General features: G+C 37.3%; 3 protein-coding genes across 3 annotated transcripts in view; 1 reads left to right on the top strand and 2 right to left on the bottom strand.

The window, feature by feature from the left end:
* Positions 1–18,229, bottom strand: part of LOC309481669 (exostosin-1) — a 429,414-nt gene extending 411,185 nt beyond the window's left edge. The window contains exons 1-2 of the mRNA XM_082146683.1: positions 16,710–18,229; positions 13,640–14,716 (exon numbers count right to left, since the gene is read on the bottom strand). Coding sequence (XP_082002809.1) covers positions 13,640–14,607 — 968 coding nt within the window. The 5' untranslated portion in view covers positions 14,608–14,716; positions 16,710–18,229. The remainder of the gene's footprint in view (positions 1–13,639; positions 14,717–16,709) is intronic.
* Positions 1–24,867, bottom strand: part of kcnk3a (potassium channel, subfamily K, member 3a) — a 334,357-nt gene that overhangs the window by 208,251 nt on the left and 101,239 nt on the right. The gene's annotated exons all lie outside the window — the stretch shown is intronic.
* enpp1 (ectonucleotide pyrophosphatase/phosphodiesterase 1) overlaps positions 1–24,867 on the top strand; it is a 275,870-nt gene that overhangs the window by 78,055 nt on the left and 172,948 nt on the right. The window lies entirely within an intron of this gene.

The following is a 24,867-nucleotide window of genomic DNA, read 5'->3' on the forward strand; positions in this document are numbered from 1 at the left end:
GCTGGCAAAGTTGTTAATCAGCTTGGACATCTGCATTTTCCGGATCAGATTCGGGCTCGAATTGATAAGGTAGTACCGACATTATCACCTGTCATTATTGCTTTGGGATTTGATGTTCCAAATATGGAGGCGGGACATTTCCATCACACGCTTAAGCTATTCCGGCCAATTAATATAACCGTCATATGACACCTTTAAGCAGCAAAACTCTTTTCAATTATTAAAAATTGAGCACCAATAATACTAATTAAGCACCAAATAGCATATTAGAAAGGTTTTATGAAGGTTTTATGAACACTGAAGACATGTATAATGATTTACACATGCTTTGCATCATAGAAGTAAATCACATTTTTAAAATATTAATATAGAAAACGGTTATTTTAAATTGTTTTAATATTTCACAATAGAGTTTTTACTGTATTTTTATCATATAAATGATATGGCATGATATCTCAAATTATTAATATGGCATTTCATGTTTCTGCACAATTGCTCAATGTTATAAATTTAAACTCAATGTTGTATTATCAGGAAAACAGCAACAATTGTAATTCTTACACAACTGCAGGAGTGAGTTACTTAGTATAAGAAGTCAGTGAACTTGCTAATAAATTATTTGTTCTAGAAAATAATTATACAGTCTGTAATTTCATTTACTTTTTAATGAACCAGCAATACAGCATTTTAAAAGCAGTTTACATGACCTCAAGGTTCCTTAAAGGGATACTTCACCTCTGGAAAGATGAATGTGTATTTAAAATAGGTCATTTATGTAGAAGAAATGTGAAATTATTTTTGAATTTGGAGCTTTCTAGACTGAGAAAAGCCAGAAAATGTATTTTTGGCTTATGTGGATGAAAGACAACAACTCCCAGAATGCACTTGCTTCGCTGCCCTAGGAGGCTTTATTCGTCCCAAGCAACGCCTACCGGTTAGAGAGCGGAGTTGAAAACAAGGCGGCTAGGCTACTAGTGAGACTCCGTGACGAGTTTGCCCAGTATTTTGAGATCGCCCAAAATGTCCGGGATTCGGCTTTTGCGTTCTACAGTCGCCATTCATTATGTTTACTGTGGCGAGCAGGACGAGGCTGAGGGCCGCGGGAGAACGGCGCGAGGCCGGTGGCGTGATTACTGAGACGCTCCGGTCTCATATCTCTCACGGAGGAGAGGGAATTTTCTTAGCAATGTTAAAACGCACATCAACCGATCACTTGTTTAGCATTCATGTAAACACTACATTCAGATTCACCAATCGGAATTAATTCAGTTAGATTGAAACAAAAGGTGTGCATGTAAACAATGAATGGCGACAGCAGAAAGTAAAAGCCGAATCCCGGACATTTTGGACGATCTCGACGGCCGGACATGTCCGGGAAAAAGAGGATGGTAACCCCTACTACTCAGCTTTCTCCACAGAACAAGAGCCTGTTAGCTTAGCTTCCAAAGAAAGACGGCTGATACTATGTGTAACCTTAGATTCTGTGAGTGAGATCCCACCCTCTATGGGCGGGTTGAAAACATGCGGGACAGCCCCTCCTACTGGCTGTAGTCTTTAGCCTCTGGCCCAAAAATCCTCAGATGACGCAAAATGACGATTTTTGCGTCATCGGAGGATTTTTTCCAGACAAAAAATACATAAATCTCTCATCTCAGGGGAATATGAGGGAGGAAAGCACGGTAATTCGAAAATACTACAGGTTTTCTACTAATACAAAGCTTAATGCTAAATCCTGAAGTATCTCTTTAAAGTCACCATGAAATCAAAATGGAAAATAATTCATTATAAATTATTTATCCGTGCACATCATTATTTGTATTAATGTGTCCTCGTAATCTTTAAGCAAAATAACTTCCTCTCCCTCTTGCAACGTCAACGTCAAAGCACAACCATCCAATCAATTCCCAATGTACAAAATCAAGTCCTGCCCTACATTTTCACTGAGATATACGTCACAATAGGGAAGAAAAGACCATCTGAACTTCTGTTTCATGCCGTTTTTAAGATGGACACAAAAAGTGTGGAAAATATCATTCATCTAACTGCTGATGAGGCGACCCATTAGACAGCAAAATCACAAATTAAATATCAATTGTTTCTTCTAGACCAGAAATTTTTTTTTTCTTTTTTTTTTTTCTTTTTTTTGGATTTGCAAGGTCTTGGAAAAGCTGGATATGTGAGGAATCCTCATTTTGAGCCTTTTGAGCCATAATTTTTTTCTAATTCTGACTAAACTTCTTTTCTCTTAAATATGTTATCAGGTAGAAATTCATTAGCCTCATAGCACAATTTGGACAAAAAATGACTTAGGCAATTATGCTATGAGGCTAACGAATTGTGAAATTTTGTTTAAATCCTTAATACTTATCAGTAAATCATGAACAACTGGAAAAGCTTTGGAGACTTGGAGTCAAAAAGGTTGAGAATGATTACATGGAAAGCAAATAAAGACTTTTGATTTAGAATTAGAATCATGCTTCTATAAACAATGGAAAACATTTTGGTTACAACCCTGAGAAGGGAACGAGACACTGCATCAGAAGTTGATGCTCTGGGAACGCTTCTACGCATGTTTGAAATCAATCCAATGGCATGGCAGGATGTCATCCCGTAGCGTGTGACATCATGACTAGGAAGCTATCAAGCACACCTGGACCAAACAATGTCAGCTTCTGATTGGCCAACGCAAGTCAATCACAGGCATGTGGGAGGTATGACAGGGCGACCCAGTGTCTCGATCCTTCTCAGGGAACCAGGGTCACAGTCATAACTGAGACATTCTATGGAATTTCCTTTCTATGGTACTCCACGCTTTGAAGCCTCCATACTTATCTTCGCATGTGCTCTAACAGCCATAGGCGAAGGCTGTCCATACACCTCATATAGCAAGAGAGATAGTCTCAAGTATCCACTTGCTTATTCTCTGTTTAGTTGCTGGGGAACCTCATCTAAGTACCCAAAGCAGACTAACAGATGATCAGACTTTGATCAAGTTTAGCTTCTCCTGGTCCACCATCTAAAAAGTAGGAGGGCAAAAGGCCTGCAAGACTACAGACTGACCCACATTAGTGGGTACCTTCGGTACGTAACCCGGTTTAGGGTCACCATGCCGGGGGCAAACTCTAGGCATGAAGGGGAAACCGACAGAGCCTGCAGATCTCCAACTCTTTTAAGAGACTTGATAGCCAGCAGGAAAGCAGTCTTCAGAGTATTGAAACTTTTCTGTGACAGATTCGATAGGCTCAAAGGGCACCACAGACAGGCCTTCGAGAACAATGGCCAGATCCCAAGTCAGAACCCTTGCATACCTTGCAGGCCTCAGCCTCAAAGCATCATATAGGAAACAAGACACCAATGGGTTTTTCCCCAATGACTCACCACCCAAAGGTGTATGGTAAGCTGCAATGGCTGCCACATACACCTTCAACCTGGAGAGGGATAACCCTGCAGAAAATCGGTCCAGGCAGTTCACTGGGTCCAACTGGCGATTTCTGCATAATGAAGTAAAAACTCTTCACTTAGAGGCATAGAGTTTCCTCGTGGAGGAAGCTCAAGAGTTTAGGATGGTCTCAGGGACCTCAGATACCTCAGTGATATATTCTTGGAGATAATGAATAATTATAATATTAATAATTATATAATAATTGAATAATTAATTAGGTTGATTTTTCACTCTTTTCCAGCTGTATTTATACTGTTTGATCATTGCTTATGTTGTTAGGATTAGTAACTTGCCATTTTGTGACATGTGGAGTTCATGTTCTACTCAAAATGACACATTCAAACACAAAAACGATTCATCAAATGTTACCGTCATTGAGGTCTCTGCGTTCACATGATGCTTAACGTCTGATATGTAGATATGCTGTCTTACACAATATCTATTGTATTAATTACTTAGGTATTTCTAAGTAAAGCATATACTTTAAAAGTGTGGCTTAATTCAATATTATATTGTTTGAGTGAAATGTATTGCAAAGGAAACTTCAAATAAATAAATATTACTCAACCTTTTACTAGCCAAGTAAAAATTACTTTGTTTCTTTCATTTAACTTAGTTAAGTAGAGTTTACTTTAAAAATATGCGTGTGAAATTTACTTTAAAAATATACGTGCAAAAACTTGCCTTATTAAATTATATAAATTGTACTTATTGTTTGTTTCAGTGTAGTTCAATACTTGGGGGCTCAAGACGCTCAAGTTTTTTCTCCCACCAGCAACATTCATGTTTTGTCCAGCTCCCACTCGCAAAAGCCTGCATAACAGTATAACTAGATTTTTCCTGTACGTCCATGAAATTTCCATGAAATAGTTACGTGTTGCCTAGCCACAACCCACACATCACAGCATAAACGCTTCTGATAAATTATTTGTTTTTAAAGCATCAACATTCATAGGCTACTGTGTGCATGGTTTGGCAAGGCAGAATACACACAAAGTGAGCACCCTTAATAATCCCTAAAAAGATGTAAAAATCTGACATCTGAGTTCATCGCAATTCACAAAACTCTGTTATAATCAATGAAGCTGACTGCACAATTAATCTTTCATAATGTCTAAACTTTGTTTGTTATAGGCCTGTTTTAGGAAGTTTTATTTTTAGATATTTCTATTTTGCGGGAGTTCAGCAAATAGTTTTATTCTGCTGCAACCGGCACACACATGAGTATACCTTGTGGTGAGTCCTCTATCTCACCTGGCTCAATACTAAGCACGCCCACCTCCTCTGAGCTGGAAAGCATCAGTACGGGGCCTTCACTCTGGGCGAAAGAAACCGCAGAGGGTGTTTCCGGATCCTGAGAGAAAGTGCTGGATCTAGCAGGTGAGGGTTGAGAAAAGGCAGGACCTGTCTCAAACCCCTCTACTAAGTCCATTTCCGAGCCCCATGATCTGAGTCACCACTCTGCCTTGGCAGCAGCGGGACCAGAACCACGAGGGACGCATGCCTGAGCACCCTCTTCGAAAAGCACCTGGCGGGAGACAATTCACAATGAGCAGTTGCTGAAGGCACAGAAAGGGAATGAGAATATGTTTTTCTATCCAGCAGTTAAAACATACTTATTTTGTGTGTTCTGTGCATGCATGATACAAATTGCATGTGGTATTTAATGCACAAGTGTGGTAGAATCCTCTCAATGTGTTATGCAGTTATGCAGGCTGTGATACAATGAATGGGCTCAGGTGGCTACTCAATGAAATGAGGGTGTGAACACAGGCTGTCTGTGACAGAGTAAATCATGTTTAAGAGTGCTGGCACAACAGTCTGGAGAAACAGATCACCCTGAAATCCAAGCAAAGCTAAATTTAGCCACAGACCATGCAGGTGCAGCAAGATGTAGCTCTCCAAAAAAGTTTACAATATAGTTCACCCGAAATGAACATTTTGCCATCATTTACTCACCATTTTGTTCACAACCCACATGACTTATGAGGGACATAAAAAAGAGATTTAACTAAGTCTCACACTGCTGTTTGCTGTTTGTTAGGTAACTCCTTTTGGGTTCCAAAAAGTCATATGTGTTTAATTTAACCCCATCTCATGATAAAACAAAACCTATTTTATGAGGTGGCAATTTCATGCAAATTCATACAATGTGATTCATACAGAAATGTAAAAAAAAAATTGAACAAAATATGAGCATGTATGCTAACAAATTAGTTCCAGCTAACAAAAATATTATCCAGCTAACAAAAATATGTTCTAAGAATGTTTGGCTAATTTAGTTAGATTAACATTATTTACACAAAGAACCCCTCCAGATCCAGTGTTTACTGTAAGAAGTGTTTTGAAGTGTTATTGAAGGTAATATGTTGCAGAATAGGAATTTATAATAAAACTACCACTATAAAATATGACTGTTCTCCATGCAGTTTTTGTCCTCAGGAGCTGAGAGAGTTTTATTGGTGAGAAGAGTGGATGGATTTTCTGTTACTGGACAAACACCACTAACTACACCAGCTCTTTCCCAGTAGGTGGGCTTGTTACTGACGTTTCAGAACATTTTACACAATTTTTCTTTCCTCTGTCAAATGCCTCTTCATATCTTTCATTCTTTCCCGCTGTCTCCCACAGTGCAGTGCTCTCCCAAACTGCTGAGAATGCCTATTGAAATCTCTGAAAGTCTCTTGGTAGCCGAAAATCTCCTGCTAGAAACATGATCCATCTCTCAGCCAAAAGCAGGCCAAGCTGGTATACTGTGTTAATTTGTTATCCTACAGATTTTCACTTCAAAAAGAATCGAATATCACTAAAATCACTATGTAGACACCAAAGGCACCCCTTACCATTTTATAGCGATACTTTTTCTCAGTAACCCAATTTTTTTCAACCAGAAACATTTTCCATATTCACTGACACCAAAGGCATCATGAAACATCATCTCACAACATCCTGATCACTTGCTGGCTAAAATGCATCCACACTTGTAATTCTATATGTTTATGACTGAAGAAAGCTGTATTATATATTGATTATGTATTTAATTTAACACATTTAGTCAGCTGTTCCTGTATATGAAAAGTGATGAAGGGGTCAAATTTTAATTTGAGCTCAGCGACATTAATTCGTTTACCGTGGTTAATTTGCTGAAGAAATTCGGCTCTGCTTTAGTGTTGTGTTCTGTAGCCGACTGAAGCTGATAACTGAAACTTCATCAATATCGACTTTCATCAAATATATTTCCGGTGGTCACTATGTTCCATGCTCAAAGCACAGCAAGTACAGAACACACCAGAGTCAACAGTAACAGTAAATCAAAATTATACCGCAAAAACATTTTTAGACATACTGTAGGAGCAGCTGAATATCTGAAATGAATATATAATTTAGTCCGAGGTGCAACTCAACACTGCATTGTCAGTTGAAGCTATGGAAATGCTCCACATGAGCCGGTGTCTGAAGCACGTGTGCTACGCAGCTATTTCGACTGGCTGCCCCCAGAGACGATCAGCCCTATACGCACACTATGCAAGTTGCGTAGGGCCCCGCAAATAACTCAAGACCCCGCCTCCCCCTCGTGTTAAAGCGTGTCAATCAAAGTTTACAAGATCGATGAGAAAATGAAAAGAGAGAAAGAAAAAAACACCATGAGAGTGACGGTAGACTTGAGTTCTCTCCTCTCCAAGTTTGAAGTCAGCAAAGAACAGTAAAGTTAAGTTGATGTGCATCTCTCTCTAGTCTGTCTGTCTGTCTAACCCAGCTGGGCAGTGCATCTTTTGGTCTTTCTGTGTCCTGCTTGCTAATGCCGGCCACTTCCAGGGATGTGTTCTGTGACTTTGTGCCTGACAAAAAAAGTGAGAGTGAAATACAACTATTTATTACGTTTGACAAACAACAAAGGGCAACAGTGTTTGTTTATAAACTGCAGCTGGGAAAAGATAACTGCGTCGTGCGTTAACATGCGTTCATATGTGCGTGCACTAAATAAAACATGCACTTTCCAGCAGAAACATCTGTGGGGACCAGTACAATATATGGGCAGGATGACACTCCTCAATATATGCACACATACTTTCAAAAAAAGAAAATGATTATCTAGTTTCTCAGTCAAGGTTTAGTTACAACTCTGCAATAATGCAAGATGGAATGCAATGCATTGACATTGACTATTGATTTATAGGCTATATTGCATTTAAAATGTTGATTGGCTGGACATAGGCTACTGGTCAATATGGATGCACATCCCTCAGTAAATAATAACCATCAAGTATCAAGTATTGCTTTTATCATTTAAAACACAGTGACATGCTATGGCAAGCCAATTTAGACTTTATTCATCAACAGGATGCATTTTTTATATCAATAATTACATATCTACTATCTATGTCTCCTTGATGGAATGGGTTAAGGTGGCAAGTCTTTCAGTAATAGAGCAATTAGAGAAAGGAATGGGTCTTTCGCCATGGGCACCCCTCTTTCCCTGAAGATCTCTATGGATGGTGGAGGTTGGCTGTCGGCTGTCTGTCCGCTTCCTACCTTTTTGGGGGGTTTTGGGCAGACACAGGAATTACAGCCTCCCAATCTAGCTATGAGCTAAAACCCTTGGTCACTAGGTGTGGTGTGGCAATGTTCTGGCTATGGCTTAGCTCACTGGGAAATTCATAGCACAGTATGTAGGCATTTTGTCAGTATGGCGTTCCCATAGCTCAACTGACAGCGCAGTGTTAAGTTCCACTTCGAAAGGGAACGTCACTATGATTCCCTGTGAATGACAACAAAACACTGCATCGTGTTGCCATACTTCTGTCAAGCCTGTACATCTGCCCTTCAGACAAATTGAAGCTGATGATGTCTTCTTCATGCGCCCTTTGACTGACGTCACCTAGCCTAACTGCGCAAGCCAATCAAAATTGGTGTGTAGCACACCAGCTCACGAGGAGCGTTCCCATAGGGTCAACTGATGACGCAGTGTTTTGTTCCCCTTCTCAGGGAACCATAGTTACAGCCTTAACCTTCGATGTTTTCCCCAAAAATAACACTACAAGACATTAACAAAGCACTAACAATGTTTTGAAGAAGAAAACTCTAAAAAATAATCCTATCATACTCAATAATATCAGAGATTGACCCGCTTGAGGTACTCAAGCTGAAGCTAAACAGTGAATAACAGTGAGTTAATTAACACATCCAAATATCCTATAAATATGAGATTAATTAATTAGACAGATACACAACATCAACGCAGCAACTCGCTTATGCACAAAATGATATAAATGCACAAGTACATTTGAAGTTACCAGACACACTGTAAATGCACTACTAGACACACTAAAACTCGAACAATGAATAAAGAATTTAAAATAAAACATTGTATTACAACACAGTTTCATGTACAATTTTAAGTATTGAATTATTGCAATCTTACTCATGCGAAAATGTACAAGTTGTAGTAAGACATCAACATTAAAGTGCTAAGGCAAGGTAAACCTTGCAACCAAGATTGTTCAAATTTGCAACCAAATGGTAAAATACTTTTTTGTCATGATACATTGTTCCAGTAGTGTACTTGTTATAATGTTATTTTACGAGATTAGGTTTTCACAACAAGGATAGTTTTCTTGATGTTTTGGTTAAATGTTGATACGTTTAAATGTTATACATAAAACATTTGAATATTTGGTTTAAAGTAGCACTTTCACATCTTTTTATTTATTTTTTTGTTTTGAGCTACAGTTTATACAAAATACAGAAAATTCACTTTAACTTTTGTAACATACCCAGTACGTCTGAAAAAAATGTGAGCTCTATTACATTAACTAGACCTTAACGGAAATTATAACTGAAGAAGTTTTTTACAGAAGTTAAACACATCAGTTAAAATGTCTTTGTTGACTAAAATAAGATGCAATTTTGGCGTAAATAAAAATACCTAGAATGAATAGCCTATGTCATGAAGACATACCGACAAAATTTTAAAAAGGAAGACAAAAATTACGATTTGAACAAAACAAAACAAAACAAACAATGAATAAAATTTGCCTAATTACATAAATAGTTGCCCGAGTTGCCCTGCTCAAATGTGGAATGACAACACTGCAACAAATTGGGAAATTTTCATGCAATTCATAACAACGTGGCCACCCTTTATGCCTGTGTCAGGATGGATGGATTTGTCAAGTTTGGTTGTCATAAAAGTTTAGGATTTAACACTGCAAAACAGTGAGTTCTCAAAGTTTGAGCAGCTGTGTTTATTGAAGAGGGTGATTAATTTTGGAGGTATAACTGGGATTTGTAATCACTTCCCTTTTGTGTGATTCTGAGGCTAAAAAACAACACATCACGTTAATCACACACCCTAATTAAAAAACAGCAGGCTTCTCGCTCTGTCTATCTCACTCTCTTGCGCTACGTCTGTCTTTCTTTCTCTCTTTATGCTGTCTCGCTCTTTCTCGAGTGTGATGGATTTCTAGGAAGCACCCAGTTGTGAGCTGCTCTAATTTAGAGTCTATCAATACATCTTATCAGTAGGGGCTCGTTCTCCCTTGTTTCTCCACCTTATTCCTCCTTCTTGTCTTCCATCTTCCACTGTAGGCACAAACGCAGACTCGACATCTTATGAAACGTGGCTCTCTTTGACTCTGGCTTACTTGATAATGAAAACTTGTCAATGTGAACTTTCCATCAAGAGTCCAGTGGCGAGACCAGAAATCTCACTGGCTTCTCTCAAATTTCATCACTCCTAAGACTATAGGATTTGCACATTTACACAGCAGAACTCTGGTTCCCTGCATGCAGCGCGGCATTAATAAATCATGTGAAATACTAGGTTTGTTGCAGTGGTGTTGTGCTTGTTGCCTCTTTGAGTTAGGTGGTGTTGATCTGTTTCACACTTATTGCATCTGCGACATGGATTTGCAGCACATATTAACAGGTTACAGCATTCACACTCCCCGTATAAGCTGTCAGAAGTGGATCTGAGAGTAGAGTTTAGGCACTTAGTCCACGCGTGACGTCACGCTCAACAGAAAACAAATTTTGTTTGCTGACTTAAAAAAAAAAAACTCTATTAAAAACAAACACACTTTCACAGTTTCTCTAGTTCAATTTGTCCACTCTCCGTTTCTAACAGTAAATATACAGTTGAAATCATAAGTTTACATCCACTACACCTTAACAATTGTTAACAATTTCAACAATATATGAGGGATAATAAACATGGCATGTTCTTTTTTCATTTAGTACTTTCATAAATAAGCTATTTCAAATAACAGATGTTTACATATAGTACACAAGACAAAATACTATTTAAACAAAAATAATCAAATTACATGGAAATTTGATTTAAGCTAGCTTATGATCACAACTGTATACACAGTATATGACCATACAGTATATGATCATATAGCATGGTCCATCTAACAGCATTGCAGTATAATGGAAATGTTGATGGTAGAAATACAATTTTTAACATTTAATTTTATGCCCAGCATTTAATGCATCCTAAATACATACATAATATTTTCACATTTGAGTATTAGGCTATTATTCTCACATCACATCTCATATTTCATCTCAAGCTCTTCACTGACACTTTTGTTTCCTTGTTTAAACAAATCCTTTGTCATATTTTAAGCCTGAAACAATAAAATGTAAGGAATTTAAAAAGAGGGAAACTGTTTTTTATTATACCTTCATTTTTATAAGACAGTTTTAATGTAGCCTTCATATAACACAAATGAAATCTGATAGTTTTAATAAAAATCAACCCCTGAGACAAAGTCTCCAAAGATCTCTGTGATGGACCATAAACACTATCAGTGTGAAAGCTCACATCCCACACAGTACGTGTGAAACTGGCCTTGAAGAGCATAAGGATAGAGTCCTTATATGCAATATCATCATTGTTGTTTATGTAGCCTATGTGATGCAATTTTCATTCAGTATTGCGTAAAGTATCATTTAAATTGCTTCCTCAGCTTGTTAAATTACAGAGCTAGGCAAATGTTTTAAGGAGCAGAATACACCACTAATGATCCATCTCATAGCTCACCTGTTATTGTTAACCATAAAAGTATGACAAAACCATGCATTATAGACCAGTTACCTGCACCACACATAGATACAGCACTGATAGCAAAGCACACACAAAGCTGGCAATATCCAAAATCCTTGCCCTTGTGTGGACATTTTTGGTCAACATGAGGAAAACAGCTTATAAAGCTTACAAAATTATATTAAAAAAAAAAAAAAAAAGTTTTCTGTGATGAGTAGCTTTAGGGGTAGGGTTAGAGCAAGGGGATAGAATATATAGTTTATACAGTATAAAAAAGTTTGTGTGTGTGTGTGTGTGTGTGTGTGTGTGTGTGTGTGTGTGTGTGTGTGTGTGTGTGTGTGTGTGTGTGTGTGTGTGTGTGTGTGTGTGTGTGTGTGTGTGTGTGTGTGTGTGTGTGGTATTTTCTGTAACTCTAAGCTCCTGCTTAATTCAATCGAGGACCAATTATTGACTGTTCTGCCTCTCTGAAATCCTCTCAATTCATTTGAAGTATAAAGAGTCTGCTAGTCAAGACCTTCTAACCCTACTTTCTTCAGTCTGATGATTCACCAATTACTTAAAAGTCAAATCTTGCCAACTCTTTGATACTCTACATTATATACATTAATGCAGTACTCTTTAATACACTAAATGGTCCAAACTATATGCGGACACCTGAACAACATTTGCTCGTTCAGCATTTCATTTCAAAACCAGTGAGTAAATCGAAATTGGTGTAATGTCCAAACATGCTTTGATTTCATCTGTCCTTTTTGTTGTACTGATTGGGTAAATCATAACTCCTGTTTTGTATCATTTATCTGAATCATAAATACATAATGTGAAAATGATGGTTAACTTGATATAAAATGTTCATTTTGTTTTTGCATCTTTTAGTTTCCAATTTTGCTTACAATTTTAACGATTTAAAATTACAAGTTTTTTTCGTATAACACAATTGAAACAATTCACACACACAGTATTTTGTGAGTGTGCTTTTCTTGTAACGTTCAGAATATGGAAATACAACTGTGCCTATGTAATTACACTGTAAATACATGGTAATAAATGTGTAATAACACCATTACAACAGTACAATAGAATCAGGGACAACTAAAACAAAGCTGAATATAATACGGATGCCTTTTTGGAGATAAGGGCTTAATATACATGTAAAATATAGTTCCAGCCTGCTTTGAAAGGCTGATCATAAACATCAGTGAGAGACACAGGGTATATGTGTCTTAGTACACGGTAAAATAAAATAAAAAATATATGTTAAATTGTTCAGAACTGATCACACATTGTATCTGACAAATAAAACTGGAGCCACAGAAAACGCTTTATATTACTGCCACTAGTTGTTGCACATGGCAATCAGTGTCTAATGTGTGCATCTTAGCAAAATAAATAAAATATTTGCATTGCACACACATCTTTATAATATAAGGCAATCACTTTTTATCACTGTACTGAAGAGAATTAAACTCTAAATAAATAAATCTCACCAAAACGGTGCATTTACACAAACCACTCTCATTTATTTGTCACAAAAAGGTGAAGACTGGCTTTGTTTCAGGTTAAGAGTCCTCTAGAGTCCTTTTCCACAGCACTTTTTTCCTGAGCTAGACAAATGCAACACCACTTCCATTTATAGCGGTATTCCCATGATAACTACATGAACACTACAGTCTAGAGTACAAAACAAGCAACAGTCTAAATCACACTGACATTAAACACTGCCATTTTGCTTTCTACCCTCAATGCCGTTTACTCAGGTTAACCTTTAAATGACCAAACAAAATAGTAAAGCCAAAACGGAAAAGAAATGCATATGAATCGAGCAAACAACAATCTGCACCTCATTGGCTTGACTGAGATTGGAAGGAAAGAAAGGAAAGGAATAGTTCACAAAATATGAAAATTCTACCATTGTTTACTCATCATTTACTTATCCGGTGAGTGATATAAGTCATTCCAAACCTGGAATGTGTGGAATACAAAATAAGACCTTTTTCATAAGAATGTTTCAACTGTTTCAACTGCTGACTTTCATTGTATGGCCAAAAAAAAAGGGAAGAATTTTCATGTTTGGGTGAACTATTCCTTTAAAGACAAGCTCCAATCCTTACACCAGCGAGATAAAAACAGGAAAATGTTGGACTTACTTTGTGTATTCTTCATTGTCTCTGTCGCACCTTGCATCCTTATGTTTCTCCCAGTCTTTCCCATGTTTGCATGTAGTCAATAAAATGATATCATCCCCATTATGTATATGATACAGAGCATTTCTGGTTTCAGAACCAATGCCAGTTAGATACCTCTTCCCTTTGAAGACCAGCAAGTATTTCCGTAAAGGAGGGACATTGTTAAGATTCAGATAACCTTTTTCCCCTCCTTTCTGAGGATGGTCTTTTGAAAACAGAGGGATGGACACATCAAAGTGTGGTCTAAAGTTGTCCATGTCAGTGCTGGCCTTGGCCAACATGGCTTGGCCGATATCGAAGCCTAGTTCCTCCGTATAATCAGGCCATGTTCCAGAGTACAAGTTAAAAATCAGATGGTTCCTCCCTTCGTACCACAGGGGGAGGCTTTGAATTCGGGCTCGGACATTATGTACATACTGAGCGGACAGCTGGTCCCTGTCTAGAGTGTCTATACTCAGTACAAAAAGACAGGCCTGGTTAGGGTCCGTCGTGTAGAACCGCGATTCCTCGATGGCTGCCAGAATCTTCTGGTAGCTTTCCGAGGGTGCTTCACCTTTCTGAGGGGGGTACACATAGATTTTAAAGCCCCGTTCGCAGCGCTGGAAATCGAAACAGGTGTCCATACGACATCGTCGGCTCTTGTAGATGTTCTTCTGGATTTCTCGCCTCTCGCGAGGAGACGTGTGTTGATGAAGAAGCAGTGGCCCGTCCTCTTCCTGCTCTGCCTCACCCAGGTACGTCTGCAGTGGAGGATCGACCCATTCTGGCCAGCGAGGCGGACGAGGTGGGACACCGGGGATCTGTGAGACTCCATAAAGCTCTGCGTGGTTCTGGTTCTGGAACTCACCGATCTGTAGGCCACACAGGTAGGCTAGTAGCAGGCTACAGGCCCCCACAGATACCAGCAGGTATCGCTTCTTCGCCTGCATGTGGACAGCGAGAAGCAGGGCAGGAAAAGAAGAAAGCACAGAGGGTCGACTGTAAACCCACGGGACCAGCTCTCATACCAGTATGAGCATTCTGATATTACATGGACCACTGTAAGCACAGAGATAAAGAGGCAATCGGGTTAGCTTTACACACCAGAATGAAAATCCAGAATCTATACACCTGAATACAAGCTTTATTAGTAAAAATATACAGTGAGTCCAAATTGAGAATCTCGGATTAAAAGTAAAAAAAAAAAAACATAAAGCTCTTTAGCACAAGGTTTAACCTACTTGATTCTAAAAGATACTTTTTTAAATTGTAAGACTTTTAGACCCTACTGTAATTATTATCTTTACAGAAGCAATTATCATTATGGTAACCAGTATCAAATTATTCAGTGACTTACAGGGAGGTCAATATTTTCTAAGTAAATCTTGAGAGGTTCGTATTGTGCCATGTTTTTGTGCTGTGTAAATCTATAATAAAGTAATACGTAATGACAGTAGGCTATTTTTGTCAACATTACCGCATGATACAGCAGATCCTTAAGGGAAGTGCTTGAGCAGCGTACTATTGAAGTAACCACTCAAGCGAAAGTCTTGGGAACTAAGTCTATTTAGCGCATGCAGAAAAGCACAAAATGTACATATGCACATTTACAAATATACTACTGGACTAGTAATGGCATACTTTACATACATTCCCGGTGGGCTGATGCACTTTGGGGCTGGTAAAATAATTTGTTGTTTTTTTGTTGTTGTTTTTTACCAAGGACTGGCCCATCATGCAGTGACAGCAGCCCACTGGTTTGTCTTCTGTATTGACAGGTTGATGTCACAAAACGAGGTAAATCCGGCCCCGAGCATCACCCTTATAGTAATTTACCTTGCAGCTACTAACACTGAAGAAATGTTTGTTTTTTTCATTGTTGTTGTTGTTTTTTGGCAGAAATGTATTAAAATTGTTTACAATATTTTTTAGTACAAATTCTATAGTTTATTGTTTATTTATTTATTTAAGAAACCATCTACCCATGGTAATGAGGAGCATGGTTTTACCTTTGACTACCATGATCTTACAGTTAAATAGAACTAAAGTAAAACTCTGGATGCAATATGATATATATAAAATTCATTAGTGCAATTAAAGGATGATTTAACAAAGCAGCTTTAAAGCCTAGATCCCATGAATTAAAGACAAAGCTTTTTTCTCTTTAAATATGTTTTATGAATAGTGCTTTGGGATTTTAATTGAAGAAAAAATGCCCGTTCAACGAGAGCCTGATGAAAGATAGATATCAGTGCCTTAAATAAATTAGATGTTAACTCTCTACAAATGTTGTTTTAAAGGGGTAGTTCCCCCCAAAATGTCATAATTTACTCTCCCTGTGTCATTCCAAACCTGAATGACTTTCTGTTGAGCATAAAAGAAAATCATTTGAGTATCTTTTTTTCAATGTCAATGGTCAATGGTTGCCTAACCAAAAGGGTTCAAAATATCTTCTTTTGTGTTCTACAAAACAGCGAAAGTCATACAGGTTTAGAACACAATGAGGGTGAGTAAATGATGACAGAATTTAATAGCAGTACATTTACCTCACCGCATCCTAGCTCAAAATCAGTGCTTTACTGTCAAGTGCATAAGTTTGTTAATGTATTTGCCGTGAATTCAATCATCTCTATCATCATTTGTTCCAGTCCTATTTTATTTATTCATTTATTTACTCCAATTTAAGGCCTAACCCCAGCAAAAACTTTTATGGGGGACCTCATGGGCTGGATTTGTCCATGGGCCGAATTTTATCCCCAGTCCAGCCCTGCAAAAACATGGTAAAATTAAATAAACTGACTACATAAAAAAAAAAAAAAAATACGTTATAAATATTATATAAAGAAAATAAAACTCTATTTATTCAATGAGGCTATTCCAGTACCAAAACCTTTTTACTCACACTTCACCTCACTTGAAAACTCCACAAACTAAGGCAATATTTAAAAACTTATAAAAAAAAACTACAGTAAAATAAAATCACAGTACTTTTTAACTTAAACATATGCTAAACAAACTGAAACTGCGTCCATATAGAGAGACAAAGATTTACCTCAGTCACCTGTTGAAGCGTCAATCATCTACTGATGAGTAGAAGACATTCAATGATCCTCAACTTTATCTAATAAACCAATCAAGTCAGCGCATTATTATGAGTTGTGCAAGAGTATTTGCCAGCCATTTCTGTACTCATAAAGCAAAGATTGTAACGATTCTGTACGTCAGTCTTTATAATATTGCGATTACAAGTGAAATTGACAGAAAAACACACGATGTCCGAATCCATTACCCTGATAAATCAACGTGTTGATCGTTGTCCATTTATATCTTTACATGCTTGATATAAATATCTTCACATTTGTCGTGGTGATCCCTGTGCAACTTCAGAAAATCCACTGAGTCTTCTTTATATCACATTCCATCCACAAGTCTCGCTACATCATGAACTCAGCCTTCAGATTTTCGTATCTCCAGCATCAAGAAAGAGCTCCTTCTGTGAAAATGAGGATTATCAACCCCTATGCAGATTTTAGAGCAAAATCCATTGCAGAGTTTCTGAGACATCCTGAACGCTCAAGTTGCGTTTACAACTCTCCAAAACCAACGCGAAACTTCTCATCCCGCCACTCGTGGTCTCACAGCATCCTCGAGACTCCAATAGCATCGGGTAATGCCTGAACCACAGGTTTCAATCGCAGTAAAGTCCCTTCCAGCGGTTTGGTTTAATTTGAAGTAAGCTGTCAGTCACAGTTTGATCCGGAGTTAATCCAGTGGGACCACGTGCATAGACTCTAAGACCGCTCCCATGACATTTCTCTGTTAATTCATCTTTATCGATACCTCAACAAATGCAAGCACTGTGAATGATCAGGTTCCCGCCTTTTCCCCAATGGACGGCACTTGCCAGTTCACTCCAGCGCATCTTTACCGGGACGAGCCCGCGGGAACACGCACACCTTATGTCGCGCGCCTGCCTCTATAAACAAGTCTTCTCCTTCAGAATCAGCAGGCGTGGAGCGAGAGCTTCTGAAGAGAGTTGGCGAATCCGCTCAGCATCTCTGTGAGCTCGAACCTCCCACCGTCATTGAGCCAGTCCTCACTGTTTTAGAAGAGAAAGCTCTGTGAGTGAAGGGACGGTCATCTCACCGACAGATGCGTAGACACGAGGAGAGCATGACACGCGCGCGACGGAAGAAACCGTGAGACTGTCTGCGAACATCTTCTTGGAAAAAACTATACGAGACCCTCTTCTGATGCACACTGCACCCTGGCTATCGCTCCAACATATGTGTGCGGTTTCCATTCTGAAAATGTGTTCTAAGTCAATTTATTTTAGATTTTAAACGTTCTGTCTTACAAAAATAGCCTGTTTACTGTCGATACATTGTAGGCTATTTGCACTCCTAAAAATAAAGGCTCATATGGTTCCATGATGAAGAACCTTCCCATCCATGGAGACTGTTTTTCGATGCACAAGGTTCTTTATAAAGGAAAGAGGTTCTTTAGATTATAAAATAATCTTCACACTAGGGGAAAAATGGTTAATAAATGTTTAAGACTTCACTTAAAGGTTCTTTTTGGAACATAAAAAGCTTCTTCTAGTGGCTTCACTGCGATAAAAATAAAGGTTCCCTTTTGGGACCTTTATTTTTAAGAGTGTAAAAAGTAAAAGGGTTGCCGGTTTTACAATTCATTTAGCCATCACTGGCCATAGGTTCAAGGTCATTACACAACAAGTTGTTAAATTTAAAGGGAATATAATATACAGCTTTCAGTAAAATTCAATTGTTTACTGTTCAGAAACATGGTAACAGAGTTTATAATAAAATCATCCTCTTCTAAATAAAACAAGATAATGTTCTGAAACCAACAAGATACAAGTGTCTTCGTCGAAAGATTTCACATCCTGAAAGTAGAATAATGATTTTATGACAGAGTTTTTATTAATTAAATGGTGTATAACTTTATTAAAGCAGAGTTAAATAATAGTAAAATAACTGATGTAGATACGTTGGAACACAAAGTCTTTTTTTTAAATATTACCTTATATAGCTATAAGGTTCTTGCAAAGAGATTATAAATCTAGTCTAGATTATAGATTAGTCTAGAAGGCAGTCTATATGGCCTTCATAGTTCAGAATTGCAGCTATTATCTGATTAATTTGAGTCAACGCGAAAACCTATTCACAACATATTCACAACAGATGTAAAAAAATATTGTCTCTAAAACAAGTAAAATAAAACTTTTTCAGCAGTTATAATAAGTAAGAAACTTATGATCAAACAATGGAAAGGTGTGTGTGATAGAGAGAGAGGTGCAATGTAAAATGCAATTTGACAAGACAGGAATCACTGGACTTGTGGGACCATGTTCGTTCATTCTGAAACTCTCTTGATAAGGTGGGAGTAATGAGAGATAAATGCTTCCATCTAGTGGTGGATGTCGTAAGATAAAAGAGCCTGCATGGTTTAACTCCTGACAAATATTGCATTCTAACAGAGTACACAAAACGTTTGTGTTCTCAGTACAGTGGATGAACACACACACACAATCCCTTAGGGAAGATCTTCGTTCTTATTTGTCTATTTTATAAAATGATATTTTCAATGAAAGGTATATTCTTACTTTTCAGATATTTAACATTGACATTCATCAGTGTTTTATAATGGCACTGTTTCGCAGTCTGAGTAGATTCGATGTTTTGTTCACCGCATGCCCAGAAGGAGAGAAAAAAATGGAGGAAACAGCAATGGACAGAGCCAGAATAGAGCCAGAATAGAGGGCACAAGGGCAAAGGTCAGCAGGCCTGTTAATGTTAACAGTAACACCACTGACCCGAATTACCAGATAAGATACAGCCAAGCATTGGAGAAATACCCAAGTGGAAAGGAAAGAGAGAGAGAGAGAGAGAGAGAGAGAGAGAGAGAGAGAGAGAGAGAGAGAGAGAGAGAGAGAGAGAGAGAGAGAGAGAGAGAGAGAACAAGAGAGGTGGGAGTAAAGATGAAGTTAAAGAATGAAAGAAAGATGGAAGAAGATAGAGAAACAGGTAGAAATGAAGAGAAAATGGTAAAGGAGAGGATGTGGACAAATGAAAAACAGAGGAAAAGAGAGATGGACATGAACATGAACAAGAGAGAGCAGGAAGGAGAGGTGAAGAAAAAGATAAAGAAGGACAGAATTATTAATACTCGGGTGAGTGACGTGAAGGATATGAAGCAATGTTCATACCTAATGCATTAACCATAATGTTAACAAATTTGTCATTAAAACTTTACTGTAACATTACTGATTTAGTGGCATTACCTCACTGGTGAAGTACTGGTTAAAAAGAAATAAGTCATCTGAAGTATTTTGTCTTTAAGTGTGCTTGTGGCTGTTTATTTCTTTTTTTGCACTGAATGACTGAGCTGTTTTACATCTAGCACATTTTACCACAGGCTACTGCGACTATAGCCCAAGGACATACCCCTGATCCAGACAGGTCTAAACCTTTGTGAAATATTCAAAATGAAATTCCAGCTCAACCCTCTTAAATCACATCAGGAGTTAACAATATACTGTTCATTGCATTTATATTTCCCTCTATTGTATGATTGAACTCTCAATATCTGTGGTGGTAATGGCCCTGATAAAACTCAATTTTATTACAGGTTAATTGGTATGCACATTAGTTCTGTTGTAAATACTGATTATTTATGTAGGCCAATTTTTCCATATAAAAAAAAGAAAAGAAAAATGTAACTGCATAAAATTGCTGCATTGTAAAGTTGGCATGTTTCATTTTAAAATCCTCTTGGGATAAAAATAAATAATAAAAATGTCTTACAAATAAAAATAAAAATAAATAATATAAATGAATTAATGCATTTATACATTATGCATTTATATAGGCATAGCAAACAAATAGTACAGATCAATCAGAAAATAACACAAGGTCATAATGCACCAGAGATGTGTTATTTCAGTTATTTAAAAGTGTAAGTGATTGTCATGACATTTCAAGCTTTTCAAGTTAAATGCTGCTCTGTTATTAACCACAAAAGTTTCTTCCAAGCTGCAAAGTGGGGGAGAGCGGGGCACAACCCAACGCTTTCTGACTTTCTCGGGTTCAGAGTATTTATTTTTTCCCGCATTAATTTCACACGTCTAGTGCAATTATGTGGTTTTGTTTCATTAATACAGTGTATATATTTTTCTTGATTTGCCCTGAAAGAATGGAAGTGATATTGTGACAGCTTGCCCCATATGGGGTACATTGAAACATGTGAGGAGCACATTGTAACATGAGCATATGACAGATTAAAATGTTGTCTGATCTAATCCAAAAAAATACAAGACAAATTTAAATATTTTCTAAATAAAATACAATTATTAACTTTTTCATATAAAATAATGCCATTTTTTATAATGAAAAATAAACACATTTTTGAGTTTGACAACAAATACACCTCAAAACACAGCTATACAGCATAGTTCAAAACAATAATAATTCATAATTTCTGAACATTGACTCTCAGTCTTTATCCACCCTTGTCTCATGGTTTCTCAATAGAATTCATAAAAGTATAGAACAGCATAGTTCTAATAGGGGCACATTGTAATGCAGTGTGACAACATGCCCCACCTGCACAACTGCAGGAGATGAAAACATAAGACATTTACTTTTGCTATTGTTAAATAAATGTTCAGTGATATCTTCCAAAGATTTCTGAATGTTGGCACTTTTATACACACACACACACACACACACACACACACACACACACACACACACACACACACACACACACACACACACACACACACACACACACACACACACACACACACACACACATATACATATACATATACATATACATATACATATACACATATATATATATATATATATATATATATATATATATATATATATATTGTTGATATGGTAACTAGTAAATACACTAAGTTTCGTCATGCTGGAATGTTTGGAAGTATTTAAGACAAGGGTGTTATCACAATATAGAGTTAGCAGATATTAAGCAGAAAGTCTATAAATACTCTAATGAGAGTTAGTTAACATGTTTTTGCAAAGTTAGGCTACTTAGAATGTTCAAAAGGGACCATCAAAATAAATTGTTACCATGCTATCTAGAAATCTTCTTTTATTTTTATTTTATTTTTCATTTTACCTTGTTTTCAGGGAATGTATCTTGAATGCAAATGTATTTTTTTCTACTTTTTAAACATAAAGAAGTTACATCAACCAGTAAGATCAAATACACTTAAATTCAAGATACAATCTATTTTTAAAAAAAGTCTTAACATCTTATGCAGAGCTGCTCCTCAAATACATTTATATTGTTCAAAACATATAGAAGATATTTTTCAGATATCTACACATATTGCATTTCATTTTGCATTATTTTATAATTTAATACAACATTTTCCATTACAAATAATAGTTTAAACTGAAAATGGACACACATTTTATATTGTCTTGTTCGGTCTTGGTTATTTTGGTCTTTCCCCGTTTTGCTTTGAAACCTGACTCCGTTTGTAAAGTCAGATGATTGTGTTATCCAGCATGTTTGAATGATCCAAAGAATATCTTCTGCTTCAATGGAAATAAGTGCAAGTGGACTTACAATGCACTGACTAGCAAGGCTGCCATTATATTATCCTTACATTACAATCACTGTGATCTCTGTGAAAGTGGTATACAAATAAATGAGAACTGAATTGAAAGTAAGAACATTTGACCATCTGTATATAAAGGAATTTGCATGTCTAACACTGGTCTAACTCAGCAGGAATAGAGAGTCTGTAGGCTATTGCTAATTTATCATAGCTAGTTTTCATGTGTAAATGTCATTGACTTTGTGCGTGTATGTGTCTCTGCATGGATGTTTGTAATTGAGAGCTGTAAACTGAATAAGCAGTTTAAAATGGTATGTGTGTTGAAGTGTAAATCTCATTTTATCCTCATTCCTTTCTGCTTTTGCTTCATTAGGCCCAGCACTAGCTCTGGCGTATGCTAGCTAAACTAAAAATCACAATAGAGTTACATTGTGGTAATCGTATACTCCCACTGTACATAAAGGAATTCCAGTGTTTTCTTTTATGCTGTTTACAAAAGTCAGTCTTCAATAAATCAGACTTCAGATCCTGTGAATATACAGAAGAGAGCTGATATACGTTGATTTAAAGCCATTCATCGCTGTTCAACATTCAATGTCTGTTACTGAAAATGTAATTAGCTATTTGATAACCCAACTGCAACATTGTAGAAATGCACAATTTCATTAGCTTTAGTTGAATAAGAGAACGATTAAACATAAACCCATAAAAAGGTTTGTAACAACAGTTTGAGCACGTTTATACGGTTGCTGGGCTGGATTTCCGGAAACCTTCTTAATGCTACTTCGTAGGCAACCAATCGTTAAAACGTGTTTCCCGAAACGTTCTAGTATACCTTCTGTAAGTCATCCGTTCATAAGGTTGGTCTGGACCACGCTCAGCTATACCTTAACACTGTTGACCGTTCACTCTGCCAGTGGACACCACTGTACAAGAAGCTTCTTTACATCTCAGTCTATACGAATATAATTCTAAAGTTAATACACCCAGCTCCACCTCAGCGAACAAAAAGGAGAAAGAGAAGAAAGCACGTAAACATTTGAAATGGGCCGTTATTGTTGCAGCAATATATTATACAATTTTAAAATATGTAGAGCTATTAAAGTTTGGATTATTGTTTTATAATATCCCATGAGTCCTAATAAATGCAATTTCAACTATTTCTGAAGTGCTTGCCTTCATTTATAAAGAACACCGCTTTCTTACATAACGCAGAGAAGCAGCCCCTGCATAAGTGAATAATTGATTCTCGATCCATCGATATCAACCAATTCAGCACCATCGCCACGGACAACACTGGTAGGCTAACGTTGCACGTAAGAAGGGATATCATAAGCAACTTCCTAAGGTATAGTTTGGGGAACAGGCCTAGAACTGGTATACCTTTAGTTGTTATTTGTCTTCGTAGCGACATATTTAAAGTTTTGTCTTTGAATTTTTTTTCTTCATGCCTTAAATAGCTTGAATGTAACTCTACACCCTTGCTTCATTTAGTATACAGGGTTCTATGAATATATAAATTAGCCCTGCCTCCACTCACTCACACGAGGGGCCGTTCTTCGTACGTCGCTAACTCAGTTAGCTGGATTTGATTGTTGGCGATTGGGCATGATCTTGGATTGTTTGGTTGCCCTAAGATTATTTGCGAGTGGCTCTTTCCTTTACACTATGGGAGATGCGGAGAACTTGATGGAAAGTGCTGTCGTGTCGTGTGAGTTTACCTGGTGCTTTTAGGTTTAAAAAACAGTTTTAGGTTTTTTAGTGGCATTTCCAAGCCACTTAAGACCCAATGTTGTAAAGCAGTTTTTTTAAAGCAGTTTTTTTTTAGGCTATCAGAATTTTTTATGAAGATCATGCAATCATGACCATGCCGATTACAGTATATGTCACTCAGGCTTCACTAACGTGATTGGTACCATAGACTATAGGCTAGACCATAGACTGCCATCAAGGCCTCAATGAAGGGGATTATGTGAATAGAAAGGGGGTTCACAATGTAAATGTGCAGCCCAGTTACTGTTGTGATTCTTAATATTCCAGATTAGTAAAAAAGGTAGTTGACTAAAATCTTCCATAACACAAATGTGAAAGCAAATGGCCAGGATCTGTGCATGACTTAAGAATTTTCAGAGATTCACATTTTTGCACATTATTTGAAAGTGGTAAGGAAAGTTCCACAATTAAATATCAAGCTCACTGTATTACATACACTTATGCTGATCCTAACAGAACTGCATTTTCTCATAGGTGATTATGACATGTTCCTGCCTGCAGACAGGTGTTTTATGACCCCATTCCCTGACCCAAACCAGTTACAATGCAGCTCTAGCCAGGACAAGGGCACACAATGAGATGAACTTTGGCTAACTAAAGGGAAGATTTCAGTGTCTGAAAAGTCTGAGGGGTTGCACACCTGACAGGGCCTGTGACATTGTTGCATGTGCCATATTACACAACATTGCCCCCCAAAAAACACTTTTCATTAGATGTTTAATAAAATACAAATATGCTTAGTTCCTTGAGTTTTATTTCAATTGTTCTTTGTAAAGAAAAGCCAGTGGTCAAGTGCCTGCAACAAGAGATATTA

The sequence above is a fragment of the Leuciscus leuciscus genome (assembly GCF_965113295.1).
Source record: "Leuciscus leuciscus genome assembly, chromosome: 19".
Lineage (NCBI taxonomy): Eukaryota > Metazoa > Chordata > Actinopteri > Cypriniformes > Leuciscidae > Leuciscus > Leuciscus leuciscus.